The 22,219-nt window shown below is 27.9% G+C and overlaps 2 protein-coding genes across 3 annotated transcripts in view; one reads left to right on the plus strand and one right to left on the minus strand.

Annotated features, from left to right (window-relative positions):
• Nucleotides 1–816: 816 nt before the first annotated feature.
• Nucleotides 817–22,219, minus strand: part of LOC128667378 (uncharacterized) — a 92,591-nt gene continuing 71,188 nt past the window's right edge. Inside the window, exons 1-6 of one of the 2 annotated variants that reach the window (XM_053737112.1) lie at nucleotides 7,185–7,269; nucleotides 4,448–4,662; nucleotides 3,154–3,275; nucleotides 2,877–3,049; nucleotides 1,566–2,217; nucleotides 817–1,493 (exon numbers count right to left, since the gene is read on the minus strand). In XM_053737112.1, coding sequence (XP_053593087.1) covers nucleotides 1,089–1,493; nucleotides 1,566–2,217; nucleotides 2,877–3,049; nucleotides 3,154–3,275; nucleotides 4,448–4,649 — 1,554 coding nt within the window. In that variant the 5' untranslated portion in view covers nucleotides 4,650–4,662; nucleotides 7,185–7,269 and the 3' untranslated portion in view covers nucleotides 817–1,088. Of the gene's footprint in view, nucleotides 1,494–1,565; nucleotides 2,218–2,876; nucleotides 3,050–3,153; nucleotides 3,276–4,447; nucleotides 4,663–7,184; nucleotides 7,270–22,219 lie in introns of those variants that run through there. The other variant, XM_053737111.1, reaches the window with a different exon arrangement.
• LOC128667377 (uncharacterized) lies at nucleotides 11,071–13,606 on the plus strand. The gene is made up of 4 exons (XM_053737110.1): nucleotides 11,071–12,553; nucleotides 12,650–12,947; nucleotides 13,032–13,444; nucleotides 13,518–13,606. Exons 1-4 carry the CDS (start codon nucleotides 11,420–11,422, stop codon nucleotides 13,569–13,571), a joined length of 1,899 nt encoding a protein of 632 aa, XP_053593085.1. The 5' UTR covers nucleotides 11,071–11,419; the 3' UTR covers nucleotides 13,572–13,606.

The raw sequence follows: 22,219 nt of genomic DNA on the forward strand, positions 1-22,219 counted from the left end.
AATTATCAATTAAAGAAAAAATTAAGTACTTTTTACTTCAAAACCTTTTCATCGTTTATCTTTCTAAACTATAAAATAACTTAAGCAATTAGTATTTTATAAAATATTATAATTTGGACTTTTATAGTCTTCAATAAAGTGAAAATAATAATAAATGTTTTAAATCTTTGTCAAAGATTTGTTTCAATTAAAAATTGTTCATTATAAACTAAACAGTATCTATTTTAAAATAAGATTCGAATTATAACTTATATAATTTAAAATACCTCGAGGAAGAACAGCGTCTTAAAGAATATTCTAAATTATTCATAAGCTATTGAACCTTTTAATTATAACATTTAACGAATTATTTATGTCACAAATAAGGTAGCGTAGCGATCACCAGATAAAAATTAAAGTTGTAGTGTTTTAAAAACTACTAGTAAGTGAAAAATTTTTGTAGTCTAAGTATTTCAAGATTAATGAATATTAATACTGGGTTTGCAATGGTTCATTAATTAATAATTATCAATTAAAGAAAAAATTAAGTACTTTTTACTTCAAAACCTTTTCATCGTTTATCTTTCTAAACTATAAAATAACTTAAGCAATTAGTATTTTATAAAATATTATAATTTTGACTTTTATAGTCTTCAATAAAGTGAAAATAATAATAAATGTTTTAAATCTTTGTCAAAGATTTGTTTCAATTAAAAATTGTTCATTATAAACTAAACAGTATCTATTTTAAAATAAGATTCGAATTATAACTTGTATAATTTAAAATACCTCGAGGAAGAACAGCGTCTTAAAGAATATTCTAAATTATTCATAAGCTATTGAACCTTTTAATTATAACATTTAACGAATTATTTATGTCACAAATAAGGTAGCGTAACGTTCACAAGATAAAAATGAAGATTTTTTGAGTTTTTATAAACTATTGTTAAGATAAAATAAAACAAAAAGTTTCATTATTTTATCTAAGAAGTAATTAGCTATGCTGAAGATTGGTTACCTGATATTTAAAAAAAAATTATAGTCTCTTAAAAAATATTTGACAAGACAACAATTTCCCAAATTAAAGAAACTATTCCTTTCTTAATGAATCAATCTTCATTCACATCTGAATTATCTTCCGGTTCTAGAACTTCATTCGATGCTAAGTTTCGTAACACTTTTTGCAGTTTACTGACGCTTTGATAATTAATTTCCGAATTTTCGTTAGACTCTCTTTTTTTACTCTGAATGATGAAGATTTCCTTTTCTATAAATGACCAAACTTGAGCACTTGAAGTTGTGTACTGAGTATTAAGAGCAAAAGAAGCTTTCAAACAAAAATCAACTGCACTAGTAACACTATCACACTTGATTTTTTCATCATTTATGATTGTATAAGCCGCTACAATGTTCTCCAAAGGTCCCACAGCGATAACAAAAGGCTGACGTGTAATTTTATACTTGACACACAAAGTTTCTTGGGTTTTGATTGCATTATCTAATTGATCAATGGTCTGTAAAAGAACAAAAATTAATAACTGTAACAAGACCAAAAAAAAAAAAAAAAAAAAAATATCACTACGTACATTAATCCAAGTTATAAATCCATTAGCTTGTTCAGCATTAGATGGTCTCCACGCTTTTTTTACACCTACTTTCATTGATACTGGCTTCAATAAATAAGGCAACACTTGCCAAGCTAAAACTTCACGTGGTACTTGGTCAGTAGTAATAAAAAAATTCGTACACACTTTTTTAGATTTTGCGATTTGCAAAATTTGTTTGTGCAGTATCGGCCACCTATTCAATAATGCTTTAGGATCGGCAATGTCTAATAACTTAAAATCTAACTCTAACAATTCTTTCGCGAATGGTGTTCTGAGTTGCATATAATTTTCAAAGTAAAGGAAAATAGTATCAATGTTATCTCTTCGATACTCGTGAGTTTTTTCCCACAGATATAAAATTGTCTTTTTATCATCTAAAGACACGTTGGCTAATTGACGAATAAATACTTGACTGGATTCCACCAACTTCTGTTTTTTTTCTGATGCTTCTTTTACTTTTAATTTTTTAAATGTTGACCTATACTTGCTGGCAGTGTTAGTGATTCGGTTATATAATTTACCAGAAGGAGCTTTACGTTTATGGCCAAGTTGGTACCAATCTGTTACATTTTCATCAGGCCAAATAGCTTGAATTTCTTTTCTCCAGATTAAATATTGTTCTTTTGTTCCACTGCAATAAAAATAAAATATTTAAAATATCTAGAAATGCAAATTGCTAGCAGTTATTGTTTTTCAAAATTAATTAAAGAAGTTAAGGAAAGAGGCTGATGAATAAAAACTAATTATTTTAATAGCTTTTCGAGCTAAAAAGAAGTTCAATTTGATAAACTGAAAAAAAACAATACTGTTTTCAAGTTTCTGCGTGTTTGAATCCTCCCGAGTGTATATTTGTTCCATCATAGTAAAAATATACTCCAAGCAAGAAACATTTTCTTGATTTAAGAATTTTTATACTTATTTTAAGAAAATATTCTTGGTTGGAGTACATTATTACTAAGATTAAACAAATAATTTTCTCGGGAGGATTAAAACACGCAGATACTTGAAAACAGTATTTTTTTTTCAGTGTACGACTCTCCAAGAATACAAAAAGTTGAAAGTAATCATTGAGGATCCCTAGACAGCATTCAAGTTGAAATGACTGTTTTACGACGTCTTCTTGAAGGTGTCATTTTTAAGAACTCATAATTAATATTTCTTAAAGACTCCATAAATAAGACAGCAGTCTTGTGACTCATCAAGACGTCATTTTGCTATCTGGGTTCCCGAATTTTTAGGAAATCGACGATTTTCTTAGTGGAAAGTTGAAGAAGGTTTTGTACTACTTACTATATTCCTTTATTCTGAGATATTATATGATCCCCAATAATCTTCGCTAACTCGTCAGCATTCTCGGTTAAATGTGACTGATCAAGAATGCATTTTCCTTGGACTGATGACTTTAAAAGACTTTTCAATTGATTTCCAGGCACATATGCAATTTCTACTGGTGCCCTTGGTTCCTATAAAAACAATGTAAATTTAATTTTTATTTCTTCTATCAGCTAAAATAAAGTGTAAGCCTTTAGTAAAAACATTAATGATATTTGTCATAACAGATACGTACAAGCTCTTTTAATAACTGCTTCCTATTAAGTATAAATCGATGACGATCTCCATAAAGAGGAATGAGTTCTTTAATGTGATCATCTGGCATTTGTAGTAATACATCTTTGGTTATTTTTTCTCCTAGTGAAGGTGAATTTGGAAATTTGAAGGATATTTATTACTATCAATAATAATAATAATAATAATAATAATACAAATAATTTATTTGTATTATAAAAGTATTACAAATAAATCTTAAACTCTTGGAAATCAACCCTATACAATATTTAAAACTTGATGAGTAATAAATAGGTGTAATATTATTTATTTTCAAAGACTAATCTGCAAAAGAATTTTTTTTTTTATTTAATATGAAAAAGAACAAAAAATAAGTTCTGTAAAGAATCTATTTTCGAACCAAATTAGTTAAAGAACTGAACGCTGAAGAGCTATATCGATATACTCGAGTAAATTATATTTTTTTTATCAATATATGTTTATTGTTTTCCTACTACTATTAGCATTTTTCTATGATATATAAATAATAAAGTAATCTTTAATAATTTAACAATGTGTACGATTATTGGTAATGTCACAGTTCATAACATAAATGGCACGTGGCCCAATTGGGACGATAGCCAAAAGAAAAAACATAAATTAAAAAAATGAATTAGTATGTCAATAATGGGATTCTTATTAATAATAGAGGCTAATACTTTGCGTTAAAAAAAATACTATTTCTGATTTCATTAAGAACAACTAATAAGTAAGGTAAAAGCCCCTATACCCGCCCAGTACCATTAGTCGTTCACTTAAACTGTTTAAAGCGTTTTTTTCTAATTTTTATAAAAAAAATCTTAACTAAAAAAATTATTATTGATAAAAAATTATTTGTGAGTCTAAATATGTTAAAACATAATGCATCAAATAATTTTATAATAAATTATAATAAATCGGACTGACTATTTCTTATAAAATATATTTTTAAAATTTAATAAGTTTTATACTATGAAAAAATAAAGTGTTGATTGAATAATGGTACGTGACAACTTTCAGTGAGCAACTACGGGTAAACTCAAGGATCTTATTTCAAAAATTTACAGACATCAATTATCAACATTATTCTTCAAGCTAAAATTTTATTCTAATACTAAACACTACAAAAAATAACTATAAAAAAATATGATTATTCATTTTATTTGTTAATTTATATTAAGTGATTTTATCTCACTCCAATGAAAAGTGAGCTGGTATAGGGGCTTTTACCTTATGACCTTATTTTACTAACTTAAATATCAACACCTGGCACTTACGTTCGAAAATATCAACATATTCTTGAAGATTCCATTGAATCAATGTGTTTCTGAGGAAATAAGCCTCATGAGTATCATTTTCGACATAAGATGCAGTTGATGACAATTGATTGGAAGTTGATGCTGCATCAGCAGTTGAAGACGAAGTAGATAGATTTTGGTTGGCCACGTTTAATAAATTTCTCCGTTCAGGATCTGCCATTTTACAGTAAATCCTGTGGAAAAAGTCCATAAAAATTTTATAAAATGTAAACTAATGCATACATAAGACCTCTATTGGATCTCACAGATTTAAGATCTTAAGGGGATCTTATACATACATTTGTCACTATTTTGTAAATTTCAATAAACTTTTTTCACAGAGAAGAATTACAAGATTACGAACTGCAGATCATTTGATATTCTTCAAAAGTGCCAGTAGTAACTTAGCTGTAATTCCAGCTTTTTACTTGTGTCCGCTGAGGAAGTCATTTTTCCCATGAAATTGACATTTACTGACTTGCGGAACGTAAACCAATGAAAGTACACTGGAAACTTTAATAGGATTTCATAGGAAATTATATTCCCTTCAAAAAAAGTCCTATGAGTCAAGTCGCTAAAGTCCATAGTTTCCAAGTTATAGTGACATTAATAATTTTAAAAATTAAATATCAATTGTCATTTTTTTTTTTTTTTTATTATATTTTCCAAATTATTGAAATGACTATAGCTCGGAAACTATGGGCTCTGATGACTTGACTCATAAAACTTTTTTTGAGGGGAATGAAATTTCCTATAAAATTCTCGTTAACATTTTTAGTGTGCATTAATTGGTTAACTTTTTGCAAGCCAGTAAAGGTCAACTTCAAAGGAAAAATAACTTCCGCAACGGACACAAGTGAAACAGCTGAAATGACAGCCAAGTTACTACGGTCACTTTTGAAAAACACCAAATGCCTTACAATTTGAGACCAAAACCGCGTCGATATCATAAAACGCAGCTGAGTATTAGAGAGTTAAAAAAAAATTCATTTAATTTACGTGTATTTTAAATGGGAAATCTTTGAAATCAAATGAAAAGTACTGGATTAGAATTAAAAGCTCAAAATTGGCAGAAATTTTTGTTTTAGCATAAAAAACAATATTTTGCTTGATGAGCAGCAAAAAATATACTTTCGCCGAATACGAAACACCCTATTATATAAATATTTATATGTTCATTAAAATTTATAAAACTTATAATACCTTTGTCATAAATACCTTAAAACATTCTAGCTCTACAAAGTCAAGTGACTTTTGTATTAATTAATAGTAAATTTTGATAATAAATTCGAAACAAGTAAAATTTCAAAACATAAGAACTTTGAAACGTTATTCACGGACTAACTGGGCTGAATGTCGACCGGCGTCTAGCCTACTACTGAAACAAACCGAAGTTATAAACCAGGAGCGTATCATGTGATGGCACGACGGTAATATTTCTATGACATTAAAAATCCAGAGAAAAATTCTTTACGCAAATTTTTATCGATTTTAAATATGTTTGGTAGTTGTTTCGAGAAATATTTTTTTATATTTTTATTAATTTTGAATTTAATAAGCATAATATGATTTAATAATTTAATAATAAATTGAATGGTGTAAGTAATTCTATAGTTTTTTTTTCTGACATAATGTACACAGTTTATAATAAAATATTATTTAGAATATTTTTTAAGTCGTCGTTGCGTCAAAAATTACCACAGGAACGTTCTCGGCACTTGTGAATCTTAGCCTGTCACCAAAGACTCGGATCGAGTATGCACGCGTGACTGATACTCGTGATCGTAAGCGGCGAAGTTACAAAATTAACAAATTTTTAACGTTGAACAAAATATTATTTAAAAATTATACTATTTCAATGCGCAAAATATTCAATTTTTCAAATACGATCTGTGATACTTGTAAAAATAGGCAAGAAATCACAATGACAACAATAGTGTCGCAATCGTAAAAGCAGCAAAAGCAGTTCCTCTTAACAAACCGGATGTTAACAGTACCAGCGACACTACTGTGATGCGATGCGAGCGGGAATTTTAAGTAACATGGCGTCGCGACGTTAATACCTTTTACGTTCTTTTAAGTTATTTTTTTCTATCAATTTAATTTTATACATCTATTTAATTCAAGAAAAAATAATATAATCATATAGAAAATAAAAGCGAGTTAATAAAAAATGTTTTCCAGTATTATTCTGTTATGATAAATTGTGAATTTTTGAAACAAAATTTAACCCTTTTTCAATTAAAATTTTAGTAATTGTAAACCAACAACATTGCGCGAAACAATCAAATTTCTATACAAAAATTAATAAATCACCAATTATTTATTCTCAATATCACAATTGCAGCTTTCGTAAAGAAAAAATTTATTTCATTAAATGCGTTTAATATCGAGAATTTTCTTAAAAACAAAAGAAAAACTGCGTCTTTCCGCGACACTACTAATATGTCAGCAAAGAAAGCGCAAGCGACCTTACACCAATGAAATTAGCGGGCTTTGTATTTGTGTAGACTAAATTTATTCCGTTATTATTAATTATTTTGGTTCCCACTGACAAACGAAGATTCAAACGCAATTTTAAAATTGCGTGTATCGAATAAGATAATAAAGAACGGATTTATATAACTATATAAATATATATATATATACATACATGTGTATGAATATGAATGTTGATCAAAATTTATAAAAATTAAAATACCTTTGTCATAAATACCTCAAAATATTGTAGTTCTACAAAATCAAGTGACTTTTGTATCAATTAATAGTAAATTTTGATAATAAATCCAACACAAGTAAAATTTTAAAACATAAGAACTTTGAAACGTTATTCACGGACTAACCAAGCTAAATGTCGACCGGCGTCTGGTTTACTACTGAAACAAACCGAAGTTATAAACCAGGAGCGTATCATGTGATGGCACGACGATAATATTTCTTCGACATTAAAAAGCGAGAGAAAAATTCTTAACACAAATTTTTAACGATTTTACATATGTTTGGTAGTTTTTTCGAGAAATATTTTTTTCATATTTTTATTAATTTTGAATTTAATTAGCATAATATTATTTAAGAATTTAATAATAAATTAAATGGCGTAAGTAAATGTATAGTTTTTTTTTTCTGATATTATGTACACAGTTTAGAATAAAATCTTATTTGGAATATTTTTTAAGTCGTCGTTGCGTCAAAAATTACTATAGGAACGTTCTCGGCACTTGTGTATCTTAGCCTGTCACCAAAGACTCGGATCGAGTATGCACGCGTGACTGATACTCGTGATCGTAAGCGGCGAAGTTACAAAATTAACAAATTTTTAACGTTGAACAAAATATTATTTAAAAATTATACTATTTCAATGCGCAAAATATTCAATTTTTCAAATACGATCTGTGATACTTGTAAAAATAGGCAAGATATCACAATGACAACAATAGTGTCGCAATCGTAAAATCAGCAAAAGCAGTTCCTCTCAACAAACCGGATGTTAACAGTACCAGCGACACTACTGTGATGCGATGCGAGCGGGAATTTTAAGTAACATGGCGTCGCGACGTTAATACCTTTTAAGTTCTTTTAAGTTATTTTTTTCTATCAATTTAATTTTATACATCTATTTAATTCAAGAAAAAATAATATAATCATATAGGAAATAAAAGCGAGTTAATAAAAAATGTTTTCCAGTATTATTCTGTTATGATAAATTGTGAATTTTTGAAACAAAATTTAACCCTTTTTCAATTAAAATTTTAGTAATTGTAAACCAACAACATTGCGCGAAACGATCAAATTTCTATACAAAAATTAATAAATCACCAATTATTTATTCTCAATATCACAATCGCAGCTTTCGTAAAGAAAAAATTTATTTCATTAAATGCGTTTAATATCGAGAATTTTCTTAAAAACAAAAGAAGAACTGCGTCTTTCCGCGACACTACTAATATGTCAGCAAAGAAAGCGCAAGCGACCTTACACCAATGAAATTAGCGGGCTTTGTATTTGTGTAGACTAAATTTATTCCGTTATTATTAATTATTTTGGTTCCCACTGACAAACGATGATTCAAACGCAATTTTAAAATTGCGTGTATCGAATAAGATAATAAAGAACGGATTTATATAACTATATAAATATATATATATATACATACATGTGTATGAATATGAATGTTGATCAAAATTTATAAAAATTAAAATACCTTTGTCATAAATACCTCAAAATATTGTAGTTCTACAAAATCAAGTGACTTTTGTATCAATTAATAGTAAATTTTGATAATAAATTCAACACAAGTAAAATTTTGAAACATAAGAACTTTGAAACGTTATTCACGGACTTACTGGGCTGAATGTCGACCGGCGTCTAGCCTACTACTGAAACAAACCGAAGTTATAAACCAGGAGCGTATCATGTGATGGCACGACGATAATATTTCTTCGACATTAAAAAGCGAGAGAAAAATTCTTAACACAAATTTTTAACGATTTTACATATGTTTGGTAGTTTTTTCGAGAAATATTTTTTTCATATTTTTATTAATTTTGAATTTAATTAGCATAATATTATTTAAGAATTTAATAATAAATTAAATGGCGTAAGTAAATGTATAGTTTTTTTTTCTGACATTATGTACACAGTTTAGAATAAAATCTTATTTGGAATATTTTTTAAGTCGTCGTTGCGTCAAAAATTACTATAGGAACGTTCTCGGCACTTGTGTATCTTAGCCTGTCACCAAAGACTCGGATCGAGTATGCACGCGTGACTGATACTCGTGATCGTAAGCGGCGAAGTTACAAAATTAACAAATTTTTAACGTTGAACAAAATATTATTTAAAAATTATACTATTTCAATGCGCAAAATATTCAATTTTTCAAATACGATCTGTGATACTTGTAAAAATAGGCAAGATATCACAATGACAACAATAGTGTCGCAATCGTAAAATCAGCAAAAGCAGTTCCTCTCAACAAACCGGATGTTAACAGTACCAGCGACACTACTGTGATGCGATGCGAGCGGGAATTTTAAGTAACATGGCGTCGCGACGTTAATACCTTTTACGTTCTTTTAAGTAATTTTTTTTTATCAATATAATTTTATACATCTATTTAATTAAAAAAAAAAAAAAAATGTTTTTCATCATTGATTGAGTACAAAACTATCCTTAAAATAGGAGTCCACTCTATTTCACTACTTCAAATCTCCACGACAAAGACAGTACTATTTTATCATAAAGAATTGTGAATTTTTGAACCAAAGTTTAACCCTTTTTTAAATTCCAATTTTAGTAATTTTAAACCAACAACATTGCGCGAAACGATCAAATTTCTATACAAAAATTAATGAATCACCAATTATTTATTCTCAATATCACAATTGCAGCTTTCGTAAAGAAAAAATTTATTTCATTAAATGCGTTTAATATTGAGAATTTTCTTAAAAACAAAAGAAAAACTGCGTCTTTCCGCGACACTACTAATATGTCAGCAAAGAAAGCGCAAGCGACCTTACACCAATGAAATTAGCGGGCTTTGTATTTGTGTAGACTAAATTTATTCCGTTATTATTAATTATTTTGGTTCCCACTGACAAACGATGATTCAAACGCAATTTTAAAATTGCGTGTATCGAATAAATAATAAAGAACGGATTTATATAACTATATAAATATATATATATACATACATATGTATGAATATGAATGTTGATCAAAATTTATAAAAATTAAAATACCTTTGTCATAAATACCTCAAAATATTGTAGTTCTACAAAATCAAGTGACTTTTGTATCAATTAATAGTAAATTTTGATAATAAATTCAACACAAGTAAAATTTTGAAACATAAGAACTTTGAAACGTTATTCACGGACTTACTGGGCTGAATGTCGACCGGCGTCTAGCCTACTACTGAAACAAACCGAAGTTATAAACCAGGAGCGTATCATGTGATGGCACGACGATAATATTTCTTCGACATTAAAAAGCGAGAGAAAAATTCTTAACACAAATTTTTAACGATTTTACATATGTTTGGTAGTTTTTTCGAGAAATATTTTTTTCATATTTTTATTAATTTTGAATTTAATTAGCATAATATTATTTAAGAATTTAATAATAAATTAAATGGCGTAAGTAAATGTATAGTTTTTTTTTCTGACATTATGTACACAGTTTAGAATAAAATCTTATTTGGAATATTTTTTAAGTCGTCGTTGCGTCAAAAATTACTATAGGAACGTTCTCGGCACTTGTGTATCTTAGCCTGTCACCAAAGACTCTGATCGAGTATGCACCCTGGACTGATTCCTAATTAGTTTATTTATTATCGAGAAAATGTTATTTGTTGACTATAAATATGAGCGTAAGTTATGATACTGAAGTTAGACGACGTCTAATAATTTTAGTATTTTTTCAAAAACTATAAATTAAAAAAAAAAAAAAACATTTTCAATAATTGCACTTATAGTTCTTTTAATTTTCTACATGTGTGTTTTTTTTTTTTTAATGAAATGGTTGAAAAAAAATTTCAAAATTTTTTAATTGTCTGCTAACTTCAGGATCATGTGTAAGTTATCAATAAAACTTGACTGATCTATATTATATCGAAATGTAGATAATTGGAAAGAGTTTTTCTTTATATCAATTTATTTTTATTATAAGTATTTAATAAAATTACGTACCTTATTGTAGATTAATGATTAAGTTTTAATATTGGCACTTTGCATTCACTCTAACTATTGAAATTGCGCGCGTTAGATTTTACAGATTCACAGCGTTTCCAGAGTTACCAATGCGTTCACGCATGCGTCACTTTTTGGCTGATCTCACGGTAGAGAATAATAGTTATAGTAGCTTGTGCTTTCGTTTTGTAAGGAGGTTATCTACAAATGTAATTTAAGATTCTTAATTTTTCTTATTAAAAAGTAATATAAACATTTTATTATGGAACTCTGTCCAGAAGATATGGACTTAAACGTCATATTAGACAATTATATTCGTCGTGATCAGGAAAAATCAATTGTCAAGGATAAGTTATCTGCAATGAAATTAAAAATATCAAATGTTTTACCTGCTTGTTACCGAAGACCACTTGGTGAAAAACGGTATTTCCTACCGATTGAAAAACCAAATCTTCGAGAGTATCCGAAACTCAAAAATGATAAAGGCGAGTTTATTTTAAATTTAATTTTGACTCCTTTACCGCTGAATGTGACTCAAGCGGAGATTGAGTACTTACTCCGTAATACTAGAGTATCTTATGAATCAGTGAGAGTTATTAAACGTCATAAAAGAGCTATGGCGTTTGTAAAAGTAAAAAATTTACGTGCTTCTCTTCGATTTCAACTTAACGGAAGAGAATGTGTATACATATTAAGAAATTCGTTTATTGCCCGAGTTATACCAGCGCATATACAAACAGAGTCTTCAACTTTGACTCCAGTCATCGGTCGACTAAATGATGAAGATAAGTTCAGCACGATACCTGAACCAGCCTTTAGTAAAATTGTAAACTATCTGGAATTTAAAGATCAAGTATCTCTTATGCTAACCTCAAAATTTTTGACCGATAAAATTTGGAAAGTCAAAAAAAATTTAGAAGTTATCGCTAACAATCATAAAAATACGCAATGTATTCCATTTTATGTATTGCAGTACTATTTATCCCCGTTCAACGCAGGTTTAATGTATTATTTTGAGAAAATATTATTGTCTGATCCAATCCAGTGTCAACAATTGAACATGGATTTGTCGCCATTGATAATTCCAAAATATAAAAATTGTAGCACGTTAACAGAACTTGATTTATCAGCGGTTAAAATCTCATCAATGGCAATCGAAGATTTAAAAAATTTCTCTAATTTAACTTCACTGAAAATTGGAGCTACTACTGGGTCTTGCGATTATCAAATAAAAAGCTTATTTAAATATACGTCAACGAAAAATACACTTATCACATTTGGTGTTTATAACAATATATATTTTTGTGGATCATCACTTGCAAGCAGTACAGCATTGAATATAAAAAATTTATTCTTGGTTTATTGCCTGAAACTTCATCTCAGAGAAATACAGAAGGTATATAAATTAAAAAAATATTTACATATTAAAATGAGTTCTGTTAGTCTCAGAAATTGAATAAATTCAAACCAACCTTACATTTTTTGCTTATAGTTTATCACCAGTTGTAAAACATTAGATGTCCTACGCATTGAGAGATGCTCACATGTCGATAACACCCATTGTTTTTCTCAGTTGTTTCAAAATTTGGAAAATTCCGAATTAAAAAGAATTGAACTAATAAATAGCTCAACTCATGTTCACCACTATTTTGGTTTTCAATTCCCATATTGGGAAAATCCTGCTATAAATTTAAAACATTTATCTATCACCGGTTTTGACAGGATCGATCCAGGTGTTATTGATGTAATAATAAAAAACTGTCCTATTCTAGAGGAATTGAATATAATTGGTTTGTACTAATATGTATAATAGTAGTGTTTTAAGTTGTAAAATTATTCACGACAATGAATTAAAATTTATCTTTACATTTTAGATTTCGATTTACAAAAATATTCTATCGAATTTTCATTAGCGAATAACTTGAAAAGCATAAGCTTGGTAAATGTAATTAACATCAATAAAGACTTTTGGAAAACCAAAATGCCAGCTGTGGAATTAGCTTGCTTCAGATTAAAACACATATCATGCAATGACATATCGTTATTTATTAAAGAAAATGCAGATAGTCTGGTTGAGATCAATGTGCTTGAAAACTCTCTATATAATCTTGCAATGTTAAGTGACATGGAAGCACAAGAAAATTTATATACATGGAAAAATCCAGTAAAAGTAATTGTAGCTAATAAATTTATATATAAATTGCAAAAATCAAGGTCATACTTATATAAAAATATTTTCCCTGTGAACCCGTTGGTAAAATTCGTAAATAAATCGTCATTATATCAGGTAAAATATATTTGACTCAAAATTAAGTAATATGTGCATTGAAATGTAATAAATTTCATTTATATTTTTGTAGGAATTGAAATTATCACCAAAAACACTCATCGAGTATAAGCGATTTTATCCTTAGCGTCTGTTAAAGTAAACTCTTCATTCCAATAAATCTTTACTCGTAGGTTATGATATAATGAAAACTTATTTTATTTATATTTTTTTAATTATAATAAAATTTATTATGTAATGATTTTATTTCTTTTTCTTGTAAGAAATTCATTTTTTTTTTGTTCAGGGAAATTAGAATAAGTCTACATAAATATTTAAACAGGAAATAATATCTGTTGTTAGTGGCTTGTAAATTATTCAAAAAGTAAAAAAAACATTTTTTTTGGATTGTCCTTTTTTTTTTACATAACTCATAAACCACTTGACTGATTTGTCTAATATGATCGAAGTACCTAATGGTTGATAATACCACAAGAACTAAATTCACGTACAAACGAAGTTCGCCAATAATTAGCGAAGATTACTGAACGATTACCGTCCGATGCAGAGTAAAAATTATAGAAATTGAAAGTGAATTTCATTGGAATAACGAATTAATTTTCACCAACACTCATTGACGTTCGTGGAATAAACATATCATCGAATAAGACATTTCTTAAAGTATTTTTAAGATTTCTGGATGAATGAATTTTTTTAAAGGATGTAATAGATACTTTGATATTCAAAAAAAAGTAATTGGAAAATAAGTTTGAAAAAATTTTTGTCGTTCAATTATTATTCGATATTTCAAAAACGAATGAGCCGATTGAGATCTGCGACACGGCATTTAAAAGGGTTGATTGAGACTTAGATCTGATTAGTTTTTGGATTTGGTCGTTTTAATCATTTTAAAGATATTTCAAAAATAAAAATTAAAAAAAAATTTTACTTTTTCGTTTTTTTAAAAAAACTTTTAAATGGTCCATTCAATTGATTTTTAATTTCTGTTCCGAACGGTGCACACCGCTTTAAAACTTATCTGAGATTCTAAAATAAAGCAGTCAATTTTCAAATTCTTTTATCCTATAAAATTGGATCAAATCTTCTAGAACGCTCAATAGAAATTGATATTTGTTAAATAAATATCGATTTTTAAGTATCTTGGAGTCCTAAAATAAAACCGATAAAAAAAAATTAAATAAAAACTTATGGTGTTTGTATTTTCAACTCTTAAAGTCACGAAAATGAGCCATGATTTAAAGTTTTGAGTCCGAGGGGCTTAATGTGGAGATCGTCATATTTTATAGTTCAAAGAGCTTAAGACAGAAACGTATTATTTACTGAGTTCGTAGAGCTCAATAACAAACATATACATACAATTTGAAGCGTTTTGAGCCATTAAGTTATGCTCATTCTAATAATCTAATAATTGGACTCTCATAAGCGACAGTTTATTATGTTTCAGACAAATCAGAAGTGCTTCACACTCATTCTCAACAGAGCCCACTTATTACAGTAATTAGAAATCGTTTCCTTGGGAAGCTATGATAATATAGTATAGTTAATGATTATATCAGTAGTAAAAGGAACTAAATATATACAGTTATATAAACCGACAACTATGCTATTAGTTAAATCAACTATTAAAATTATTTTGTTTTACTATTTAATATTAAATAAATCAAAATGGTTGCAGGTACTTATTTCTGTTTTGCATTACACTGAAGCAGTTGTACATTATTTAAATATAAATATATTGTTAGAGTTACTACATGTTGACAGTCCTCATAACTATATTTTCCTTTGAATTTGTTTTTATACTCGATGGTTAGTCAGCAGAAATATCCTACAATTGTTAAATAAACTTGAAATTGACTGTTTAGGGAACTAAGATGAAATAGTACAGTTGATGCTTTTATCAGTAGTAAAAGGAACTAAATACATACAGTTATATAAACCGACAACTATGCTATTAGTTAAATCAACTATTGAAATTATTTTTTCCAACTATTTAATATTAAATGAATCAAAATAGTTGCAAGTACTTATTTCTTTGTTGCATTACACTGAAGCAGTTGTACATTATTTAAATATAAATATATTGTTAGAGTTACTACATGTTGACAGTCCTCATAACTATATTTTCCTTTGAATTTGTTTTTATACTCGATGGTTAGTCAGCAGAAATATCCTACAATTGTTAAATAAACTTGAAATTGACTGTTAAGGGAACTAAGATGAAATAGTACAGTTGATACTTTTATCAGTAGTAAAAGGAACTAAATACATACAGTTATATAAACCGACAACTATGCTATTAGTTAAATCAACTATTGAAATTATTTTTTCCAACTATTTAATATTAAATGAATCAAAATAGTTGCAAGTACTTATTTCTTTGTTGCATTACACTGAAGCAGTTGTACATTATTTAAATATAAATATATTGTTAGAGTTACTACATGTTGACAGTCCTCATAACTATATTTTCCTTTGAATTTGTTTTTATACTCGATGGTTAGTCAGCAGAAATATCCTACAATTGTTAAATAAACTTGAAATTGACTGTTTAGGGAACTAAGATGAAATAGTACAGTTGATACTTTTATCAGTAGTAAAAGGAACTAAATACATACAGTTATATAAACCGACAACTATGCTATTAGTTAAATCAACTATTGAAATTATTTTTTCCAACTATTTAATATTAAATGAATCAAAATAGTTGCAAGTACTTATTTCTTTGTTGCATTACACTGAAGCAGTTGTACATTATTTAAATATAAATATATTGTTAGAGTTACTACATGTTGACAGTCCTCATAACTATATTTTCCTTTGAATTTGTTTTTATACTCGATGGTTAGTCAGCAGAAATATCCTACAATTGTTAAATAAACTTGAAATTGACTGTTAAGGGAACTAAGATGAAATAGTACAGTTGATACTTTTATCAGTAGTAAAAGGAACTAAATACATACAGTTATATAAACCGACAACTATGCTATTAGTTAAATCAACTATTAAAATTATTTTTTTCAACTATTTAATATTAAATAAATCAAAATAGTTGCAGGTACTTATTTCTTTGTTGCATTACACTGAAGCAGTTGTACATTATTTAAATATAAATATATTGTTAGAGTTACTACATGTTGACAGTCCTCATAACTATATTTTCCTTTGAATTTGTTTTTATACTCGATGGTTAGTCAGCAGAAATATCCTACAATTGTTAAATAAACTTGAAATTGACTGTTTAGGGAACTAAGATGAAATAGTACAGTTGATACTTTTATCAGTAGTAAAAGGAACTAAACAAATTATATTGTATGAGACGACAACTAAACTCTTAATCGAGTCAACTATTGAGATTATTTATACGAACTATCACACAGTCACTAAGCTAACATAGTTACTGTAACTAGTTCATGTTAATCGAGTTAATGATAAAGGTTATATTGTGTTCACTACTAAGCCTTGTTTTAAAAAATTGCAGTTTTGTAGTGACCATAATAAGGCAAAAATAGTTTCATAAGTTTAGTTAATGTAACTATTTTTTTGTGCTGATTCACACTAGTGCATAGTTCCAGTAACATTAAAAATTGGTTAGGGCCACTATTTTTCCATATCTGACGCTGATTAGTTAAGGCTACTAAGCACTTTTCTCTCAGTGAAATACAATTTATATCTAAGAAATCAATAAAGCATCATTAACGCAATAATTAAATAAAATCTTACATGTAAACAAACAATAAGTATAATAACAATGTCGGATGAGACGTGTGAGCAGCGTGTGCTGCCCTCTGTTGCTGACCGACCTGATGCAAGACTGCCGCGATATTTAAATATCGTGACAGTATTAAGTGCACATCTGTATATTAAAAACTAAAATATATTGGACACAATCTTTTTCAAAACAAAATATTCTAGCATTGAAAATCTCTAACTTTTTGTAGTTACGATAATGCTATAATTTTGGCTACGAATGTCGCGAGTGAACCTTAAAAATTTTGTATTGTGGATAGTATCATTAAATTCTCTCCGTGTATGGATTGATTCCAAAATCAAATAAGCTCCAAAAGTCGATAAGTCGCGTCGAATGCCGCCTCAACCACCAAAATTAAATAATTTTTTTAAGAGATCGTTAACGAAAAAATTCAAAATAAGTGTTTTTTTCTAACAAAATCAAAATTGTTCAATTGATTCTTTTCAAAAAATTGCCAGTGTCACAGGCTTTAAATTGCGTCGAATACCATCTCAAAAGTCAAAAGATGTCTATTGGTTCAAAAGATATCGACGATGAAATATTTAAGAAATAACGATTATCCTCATTTTCCCAGGATAACTCACTATATAATGTCAAATATATCCCAAATTAAACAGAGTCTAACATATTACAGTATTTTTGATCACGATGGGTTATATTACAATCGTTTTATTAGTTTAAGGTAGTTCACTCGCGACATTCGTAGCCAAAAGTATAGCGTAATCGTAACGACAAAAAGTTAGAGATACTCAGTGCCAGAATATTTTATTTTTGTGAGAGACTGTATCCAATACCTTTTAGTTTTAAATATGCAGACACACACCAATACAATCATACTGATGAGTATAATAAATATGGCAACGCTGCAAACATTTATGTTGAATAGTCTACAGATTAAACGTATAAGTAGCAATCTTTATATAGTGTGAGTTTAATATACATGTAGTTTGTTATTGTTGACAATCACAAATTTTGGATAAAATAAATTTTTGTGCATATTTTCATAATTTTTTTTTTTAAACTTACAAGAAAATCCCTTATAAAAAGAATAAAATTGTCCGATATGTACTACTTTCGATATCATAATTTTAAAAAATTCTAAAGCTATTAGAAAAACTATCATTAATATGAGTTAATACCAAAAAATATTTTTTTTTGTTTGTTTAATATCATTGAATAAATGTTTAACATTCATAAAAATTATTTCGAAAACTTTTCCAAAAATTTTTTAACCTCCAATACTTTCATGTTCAAAAATTAACCTAACTGAATGACATTTAAATTTCCGCGGGTTAAGTATGACGACTGCAACGTTGCCGAGTTGTGATTACTGTACCCCACCAGACGTCAAGTATTTTAAAATTATTTATATTTTAGGAATCAATATTTTTTAAACAAATCGGTCAAGAAATTCAGAGATTATTTCAAAAAATTTCTAATTTTTTCATTCAACAGTGGATAAGTTTTTAAAAAAATGGTAAGAACCGTTTCCAAGATATTCAGGAAACCACATGTTTTTTTTATACTTGGTAGATCTCCGGCATGTTAATTATGAACTTTTTGATTGTTAATATCTCGTCTTACAATCGGTGAAAAAATTTCGTTTTTTTATTTCATTAAATATTAGACATTTTTGTTAATCTCATGTTTTAATTTCATCGCATTCCTAAGAAAAGTCGTTTTGAGAGTGAACTAACTTAAGTAATATTATCGAAAATATAGAAAAAAATTTTCTGTTTTTTACATTTTGTGCGGATGTTTTATAAATATACGATTACATTTGATTTAAAACTCATTTAACTTACTATTAAGATTGAATTTACTGATTTTTGTCGGAATTCATTGACTTCATTGAGCTGGATCGTAAACAAAAATTTAAAAACTGCTTGTTGGAGCTCGAAGAACACATAAATACGAATGTTTAAACAAAGGCTATTCGGCAGCCGAAATAGAAGTAGATTTCTCCATATTTGATTATTTTCATCTTTCAAATGAAAGTTAATTGCGAAATAAAATTTGTTTGACATTCGTCAAAATTCTTAAGGCAATAAAACAAAAAAAATTGGCAAAATTTTAAGTTTGATGCGATAAATTGAACCTAACTGAATGGGCTTCAGAAGAATGTTTAACGATACTGCACTATGAGTTTTGGTTTAAAAGTTATTTAAAGATACGTATACATATGTTTGAACTTTTGAACCACTCATACAAAGTCGCCGTTAATGGAAAAAATGCCGTATGATGGCCGATGTCTGACTGGCGTTGCTCGGCCAACCATTAGCAATTAGCAATGGCCCAAACCTGATTAATCACCAGCAGCCGTTAAATTTTATTATCAAGATGACATAGTCAAATCGAAATGAGTTTACATTAGAATTTTTAGATGTATATGTTATAGTATTACTGGTTTCATTTCAGAATGTGATTTTTCATAAAAAAAAACGCCAATCATATAACGCTGCCGATGACTGGCAAATGAATGGCTCTTTGAGACTGGCTGATTGGTTCGCAACGTTGAGCTACTGTTGGTTAATCAGTGTTTAATGACTGATTTCTGTTAAATGAAAAAATCTACTAATCAATTATTGATTATTTAAATAACTTGTTATTGTAATTTTCTTTAATTAATAATTATTCATTCATGAAATAAACTAAGTTTTAATGAATATTTCAATTTTCTGATTAAAGTTATTCACAACTAACAAATGATATATTTTTTTAATTCGTTATTATTTGCAATGAACAACCGCAATTTTATAACTTTACTTACAAAAATTAATTTAATTAAAAAATAACTCATAAATTTTTTAAATAAACGTCATTTTTAATAATGGTGATAGAGCAAGATAATTCAACTGAGTTCTTGATTAATAATCGATTAAATTTAATGAGTTTTATTTAAAAAATTATGTATTTATAATAAAAACAGTACGAAATTATAATTTTTTTTATTATTATCTAAATAATAGAAAATATTAATTAAATTGCTCTCTATATTTCATAAAATCAAGTAGTTGCAGTAGAATGAATAAGTAGATCATTCAAAGGTATCAGCTCAACATTAATAGGTTCGTCAAGTAGCCAGCATTCAGACCCAGCAATTGGAAGGTCGGCAGTTCGCGCTCAGAGTCCAGCAGAATTTTCAACGAGTTTCTATTATATCATATACCCCACTTAAATATTTGAAATGTTATTGACCATGAATTCTACTAGGATAATAAAAAGAAAATTAAAAAAAAAAATTTATTAGCTTGCTGGCTACCATTAATTAACCGATATTCAAGCGCTACTAATGGGCCAAGGTTATCATCCCGCTATCACTGAGAGAAACCTCAGTAGATGCCACAACTCAAAAGAGACAACTATTTTAATTTAGTTGGTGTAACAAATTTAAATAGTTATTGTAACTATTTATTGTTCATATGACTTTAAAAAAATAGTCGAAGTAACTAAAATTATTTTTTTATTTATTTTTAGTTATCGCTATACTCAAGGTTTAGTAGTCACAACAAATACTAACTAGTTGAGTCAAATATTATTTAGTACTTAATCAAACTAAAATCGGGACTTAGAAAAAATTTCGGTGTTATAACAATACATTTTTTCGACATGATCTACATATAAATCGTTAAATTTGCATTTGAAAAGTGTTATTTTTTTTTTTTTTTTTGAGCACTGAAATCTTTTCAGCCCCACAACTTAAAATTTTTTTAAGTCTGAAAAGTCTAAATTGTTCTGAGTACCTGAGCCAAAAATTTATAAGACAAAAAAATTTGACCAAAATTTGTGTATTTTAGTCGATTCGGAGTTCCGTCACATAAATTTCTATTTTATAATCAAAATATATTTTTTTTCAGTGTGATATGTGAGTTTTTTTAAGTCCTGAAGGATTCATTGTGAGCGAAAACAATGCGGTTGCCGTAATTAAATTAATTTTATTATTTTAACGAAGTGAATACTTGTATAATTTATTCAGATAACTTTATGATATCAATAAGATGACTTTCTGACATTCATGCTGGACGGGAGTACATCGTCGGTCTTGCGTGCGTAGGGTACTCAGTTCGAATCCTTCTTAGGGCGACTGTGGAATAATTATTTAAGAAGCATGGGAAGGTTGTTAAACTTTTAATTTTAAGCGCGTGCGTCAGATAAATTTGACCAAAATATACATAAGTCACCTCTCATAACAAAAAAAAAATCAATAAATAAATAAACCTAACAAACCATTAAAACTAACATTTTAAAAAAAAAATTTTTTTTTTCTTAAAATCCACTAAATTTTCATGAAGAGAACAACTAAGTTTTTTTTGTTAGATCAAATATAATTTCATCATACTGATGAATGAAAATTAGTTGTTCTCATAACTACATATATATGGTTAACCGCACTATCCTACTTTAGTTACTGTACCTAAATATTATTTGTGTAAGTAATTATGAAATAAAGTTAATATTCGCTATTATTTTAAAGTCTTAGCAACTTTGAAAATTACGTTATGTTTAGTAAAAAATCTCAGTTGATTTAACGATTAGGGTTAGTTCTTTAAATGACTTCTTTGGATTTAATATAACTATTTTTAGTCAGTTACAGTAACAATAAAATCGTTGAATTAACTACAAAATAGTTATTGCAACCAAATTTAATCGTTACATTAACTAAAACTGATTTTTTATCGTAACTTAGAAAAAATATTTGTCTCCGTATTTCACTATTTTTTTGTAGTTGCAGTTACTGATTTTTTTTCTGAGTGGATCCCCATCCCAAATGTGCGTAAAGAAGCTTAACTTCAAAAACAATTGCAGGTAATACCATTTTCGAGCTCGAAGAGCTCGAAAATATATTCACAGCAATGTTTTTAAGCTCTTTGAGCTCGAAAACAGCGGGAAGTTTTGGGACTGGCCCGAAGGGCCAACTGACGCCCAGATTTTTCTAATAACTTTTACAAGTGACAATAGTCTAATGTAAATAATTAAGTTGGATACGACATATGCAACACGAAAAATAAAATCTAGCAAATTTATTA

This window comes from Microplitis demolitor, chromosome 2 (assembly GCF_026212275.2).
Source record: "Microplitis demolitor isolate Queensland-Clemson2020A chromosome 2, iyMicDemo2.1a, whole genome shotgun sequence".
NCBI classification, from domain to species: domain Eukaryota; kingdom Metazoa; phylum Arthropoda; class Insecta; order Hymenoptera; family Braconidae; genus Microplitis; species Microplitis demolitor.

Coding starts and splice junctions, on each gene's coding strand:
- LOC128667377 (XM_053737110.1), top strand. CDS start 11,420: ATGGAACTCTGTCCAGAAGATATGGACTTAAACGTCATATTAGACAAT. Junction 12,948..13,031: donor AGAGGAATTGAATATAATTG/GTTTGTACTAAT, acceptor TTTACATTTTAG/ATTTCGATTTACAAAAATAT. Junction 13,445..13,517: donor ATAAATCGTCATTATATCAG/GTAAAATATATT, acceptor ATATTTTTGTAG/GAATTGAAATTATCACCAAA.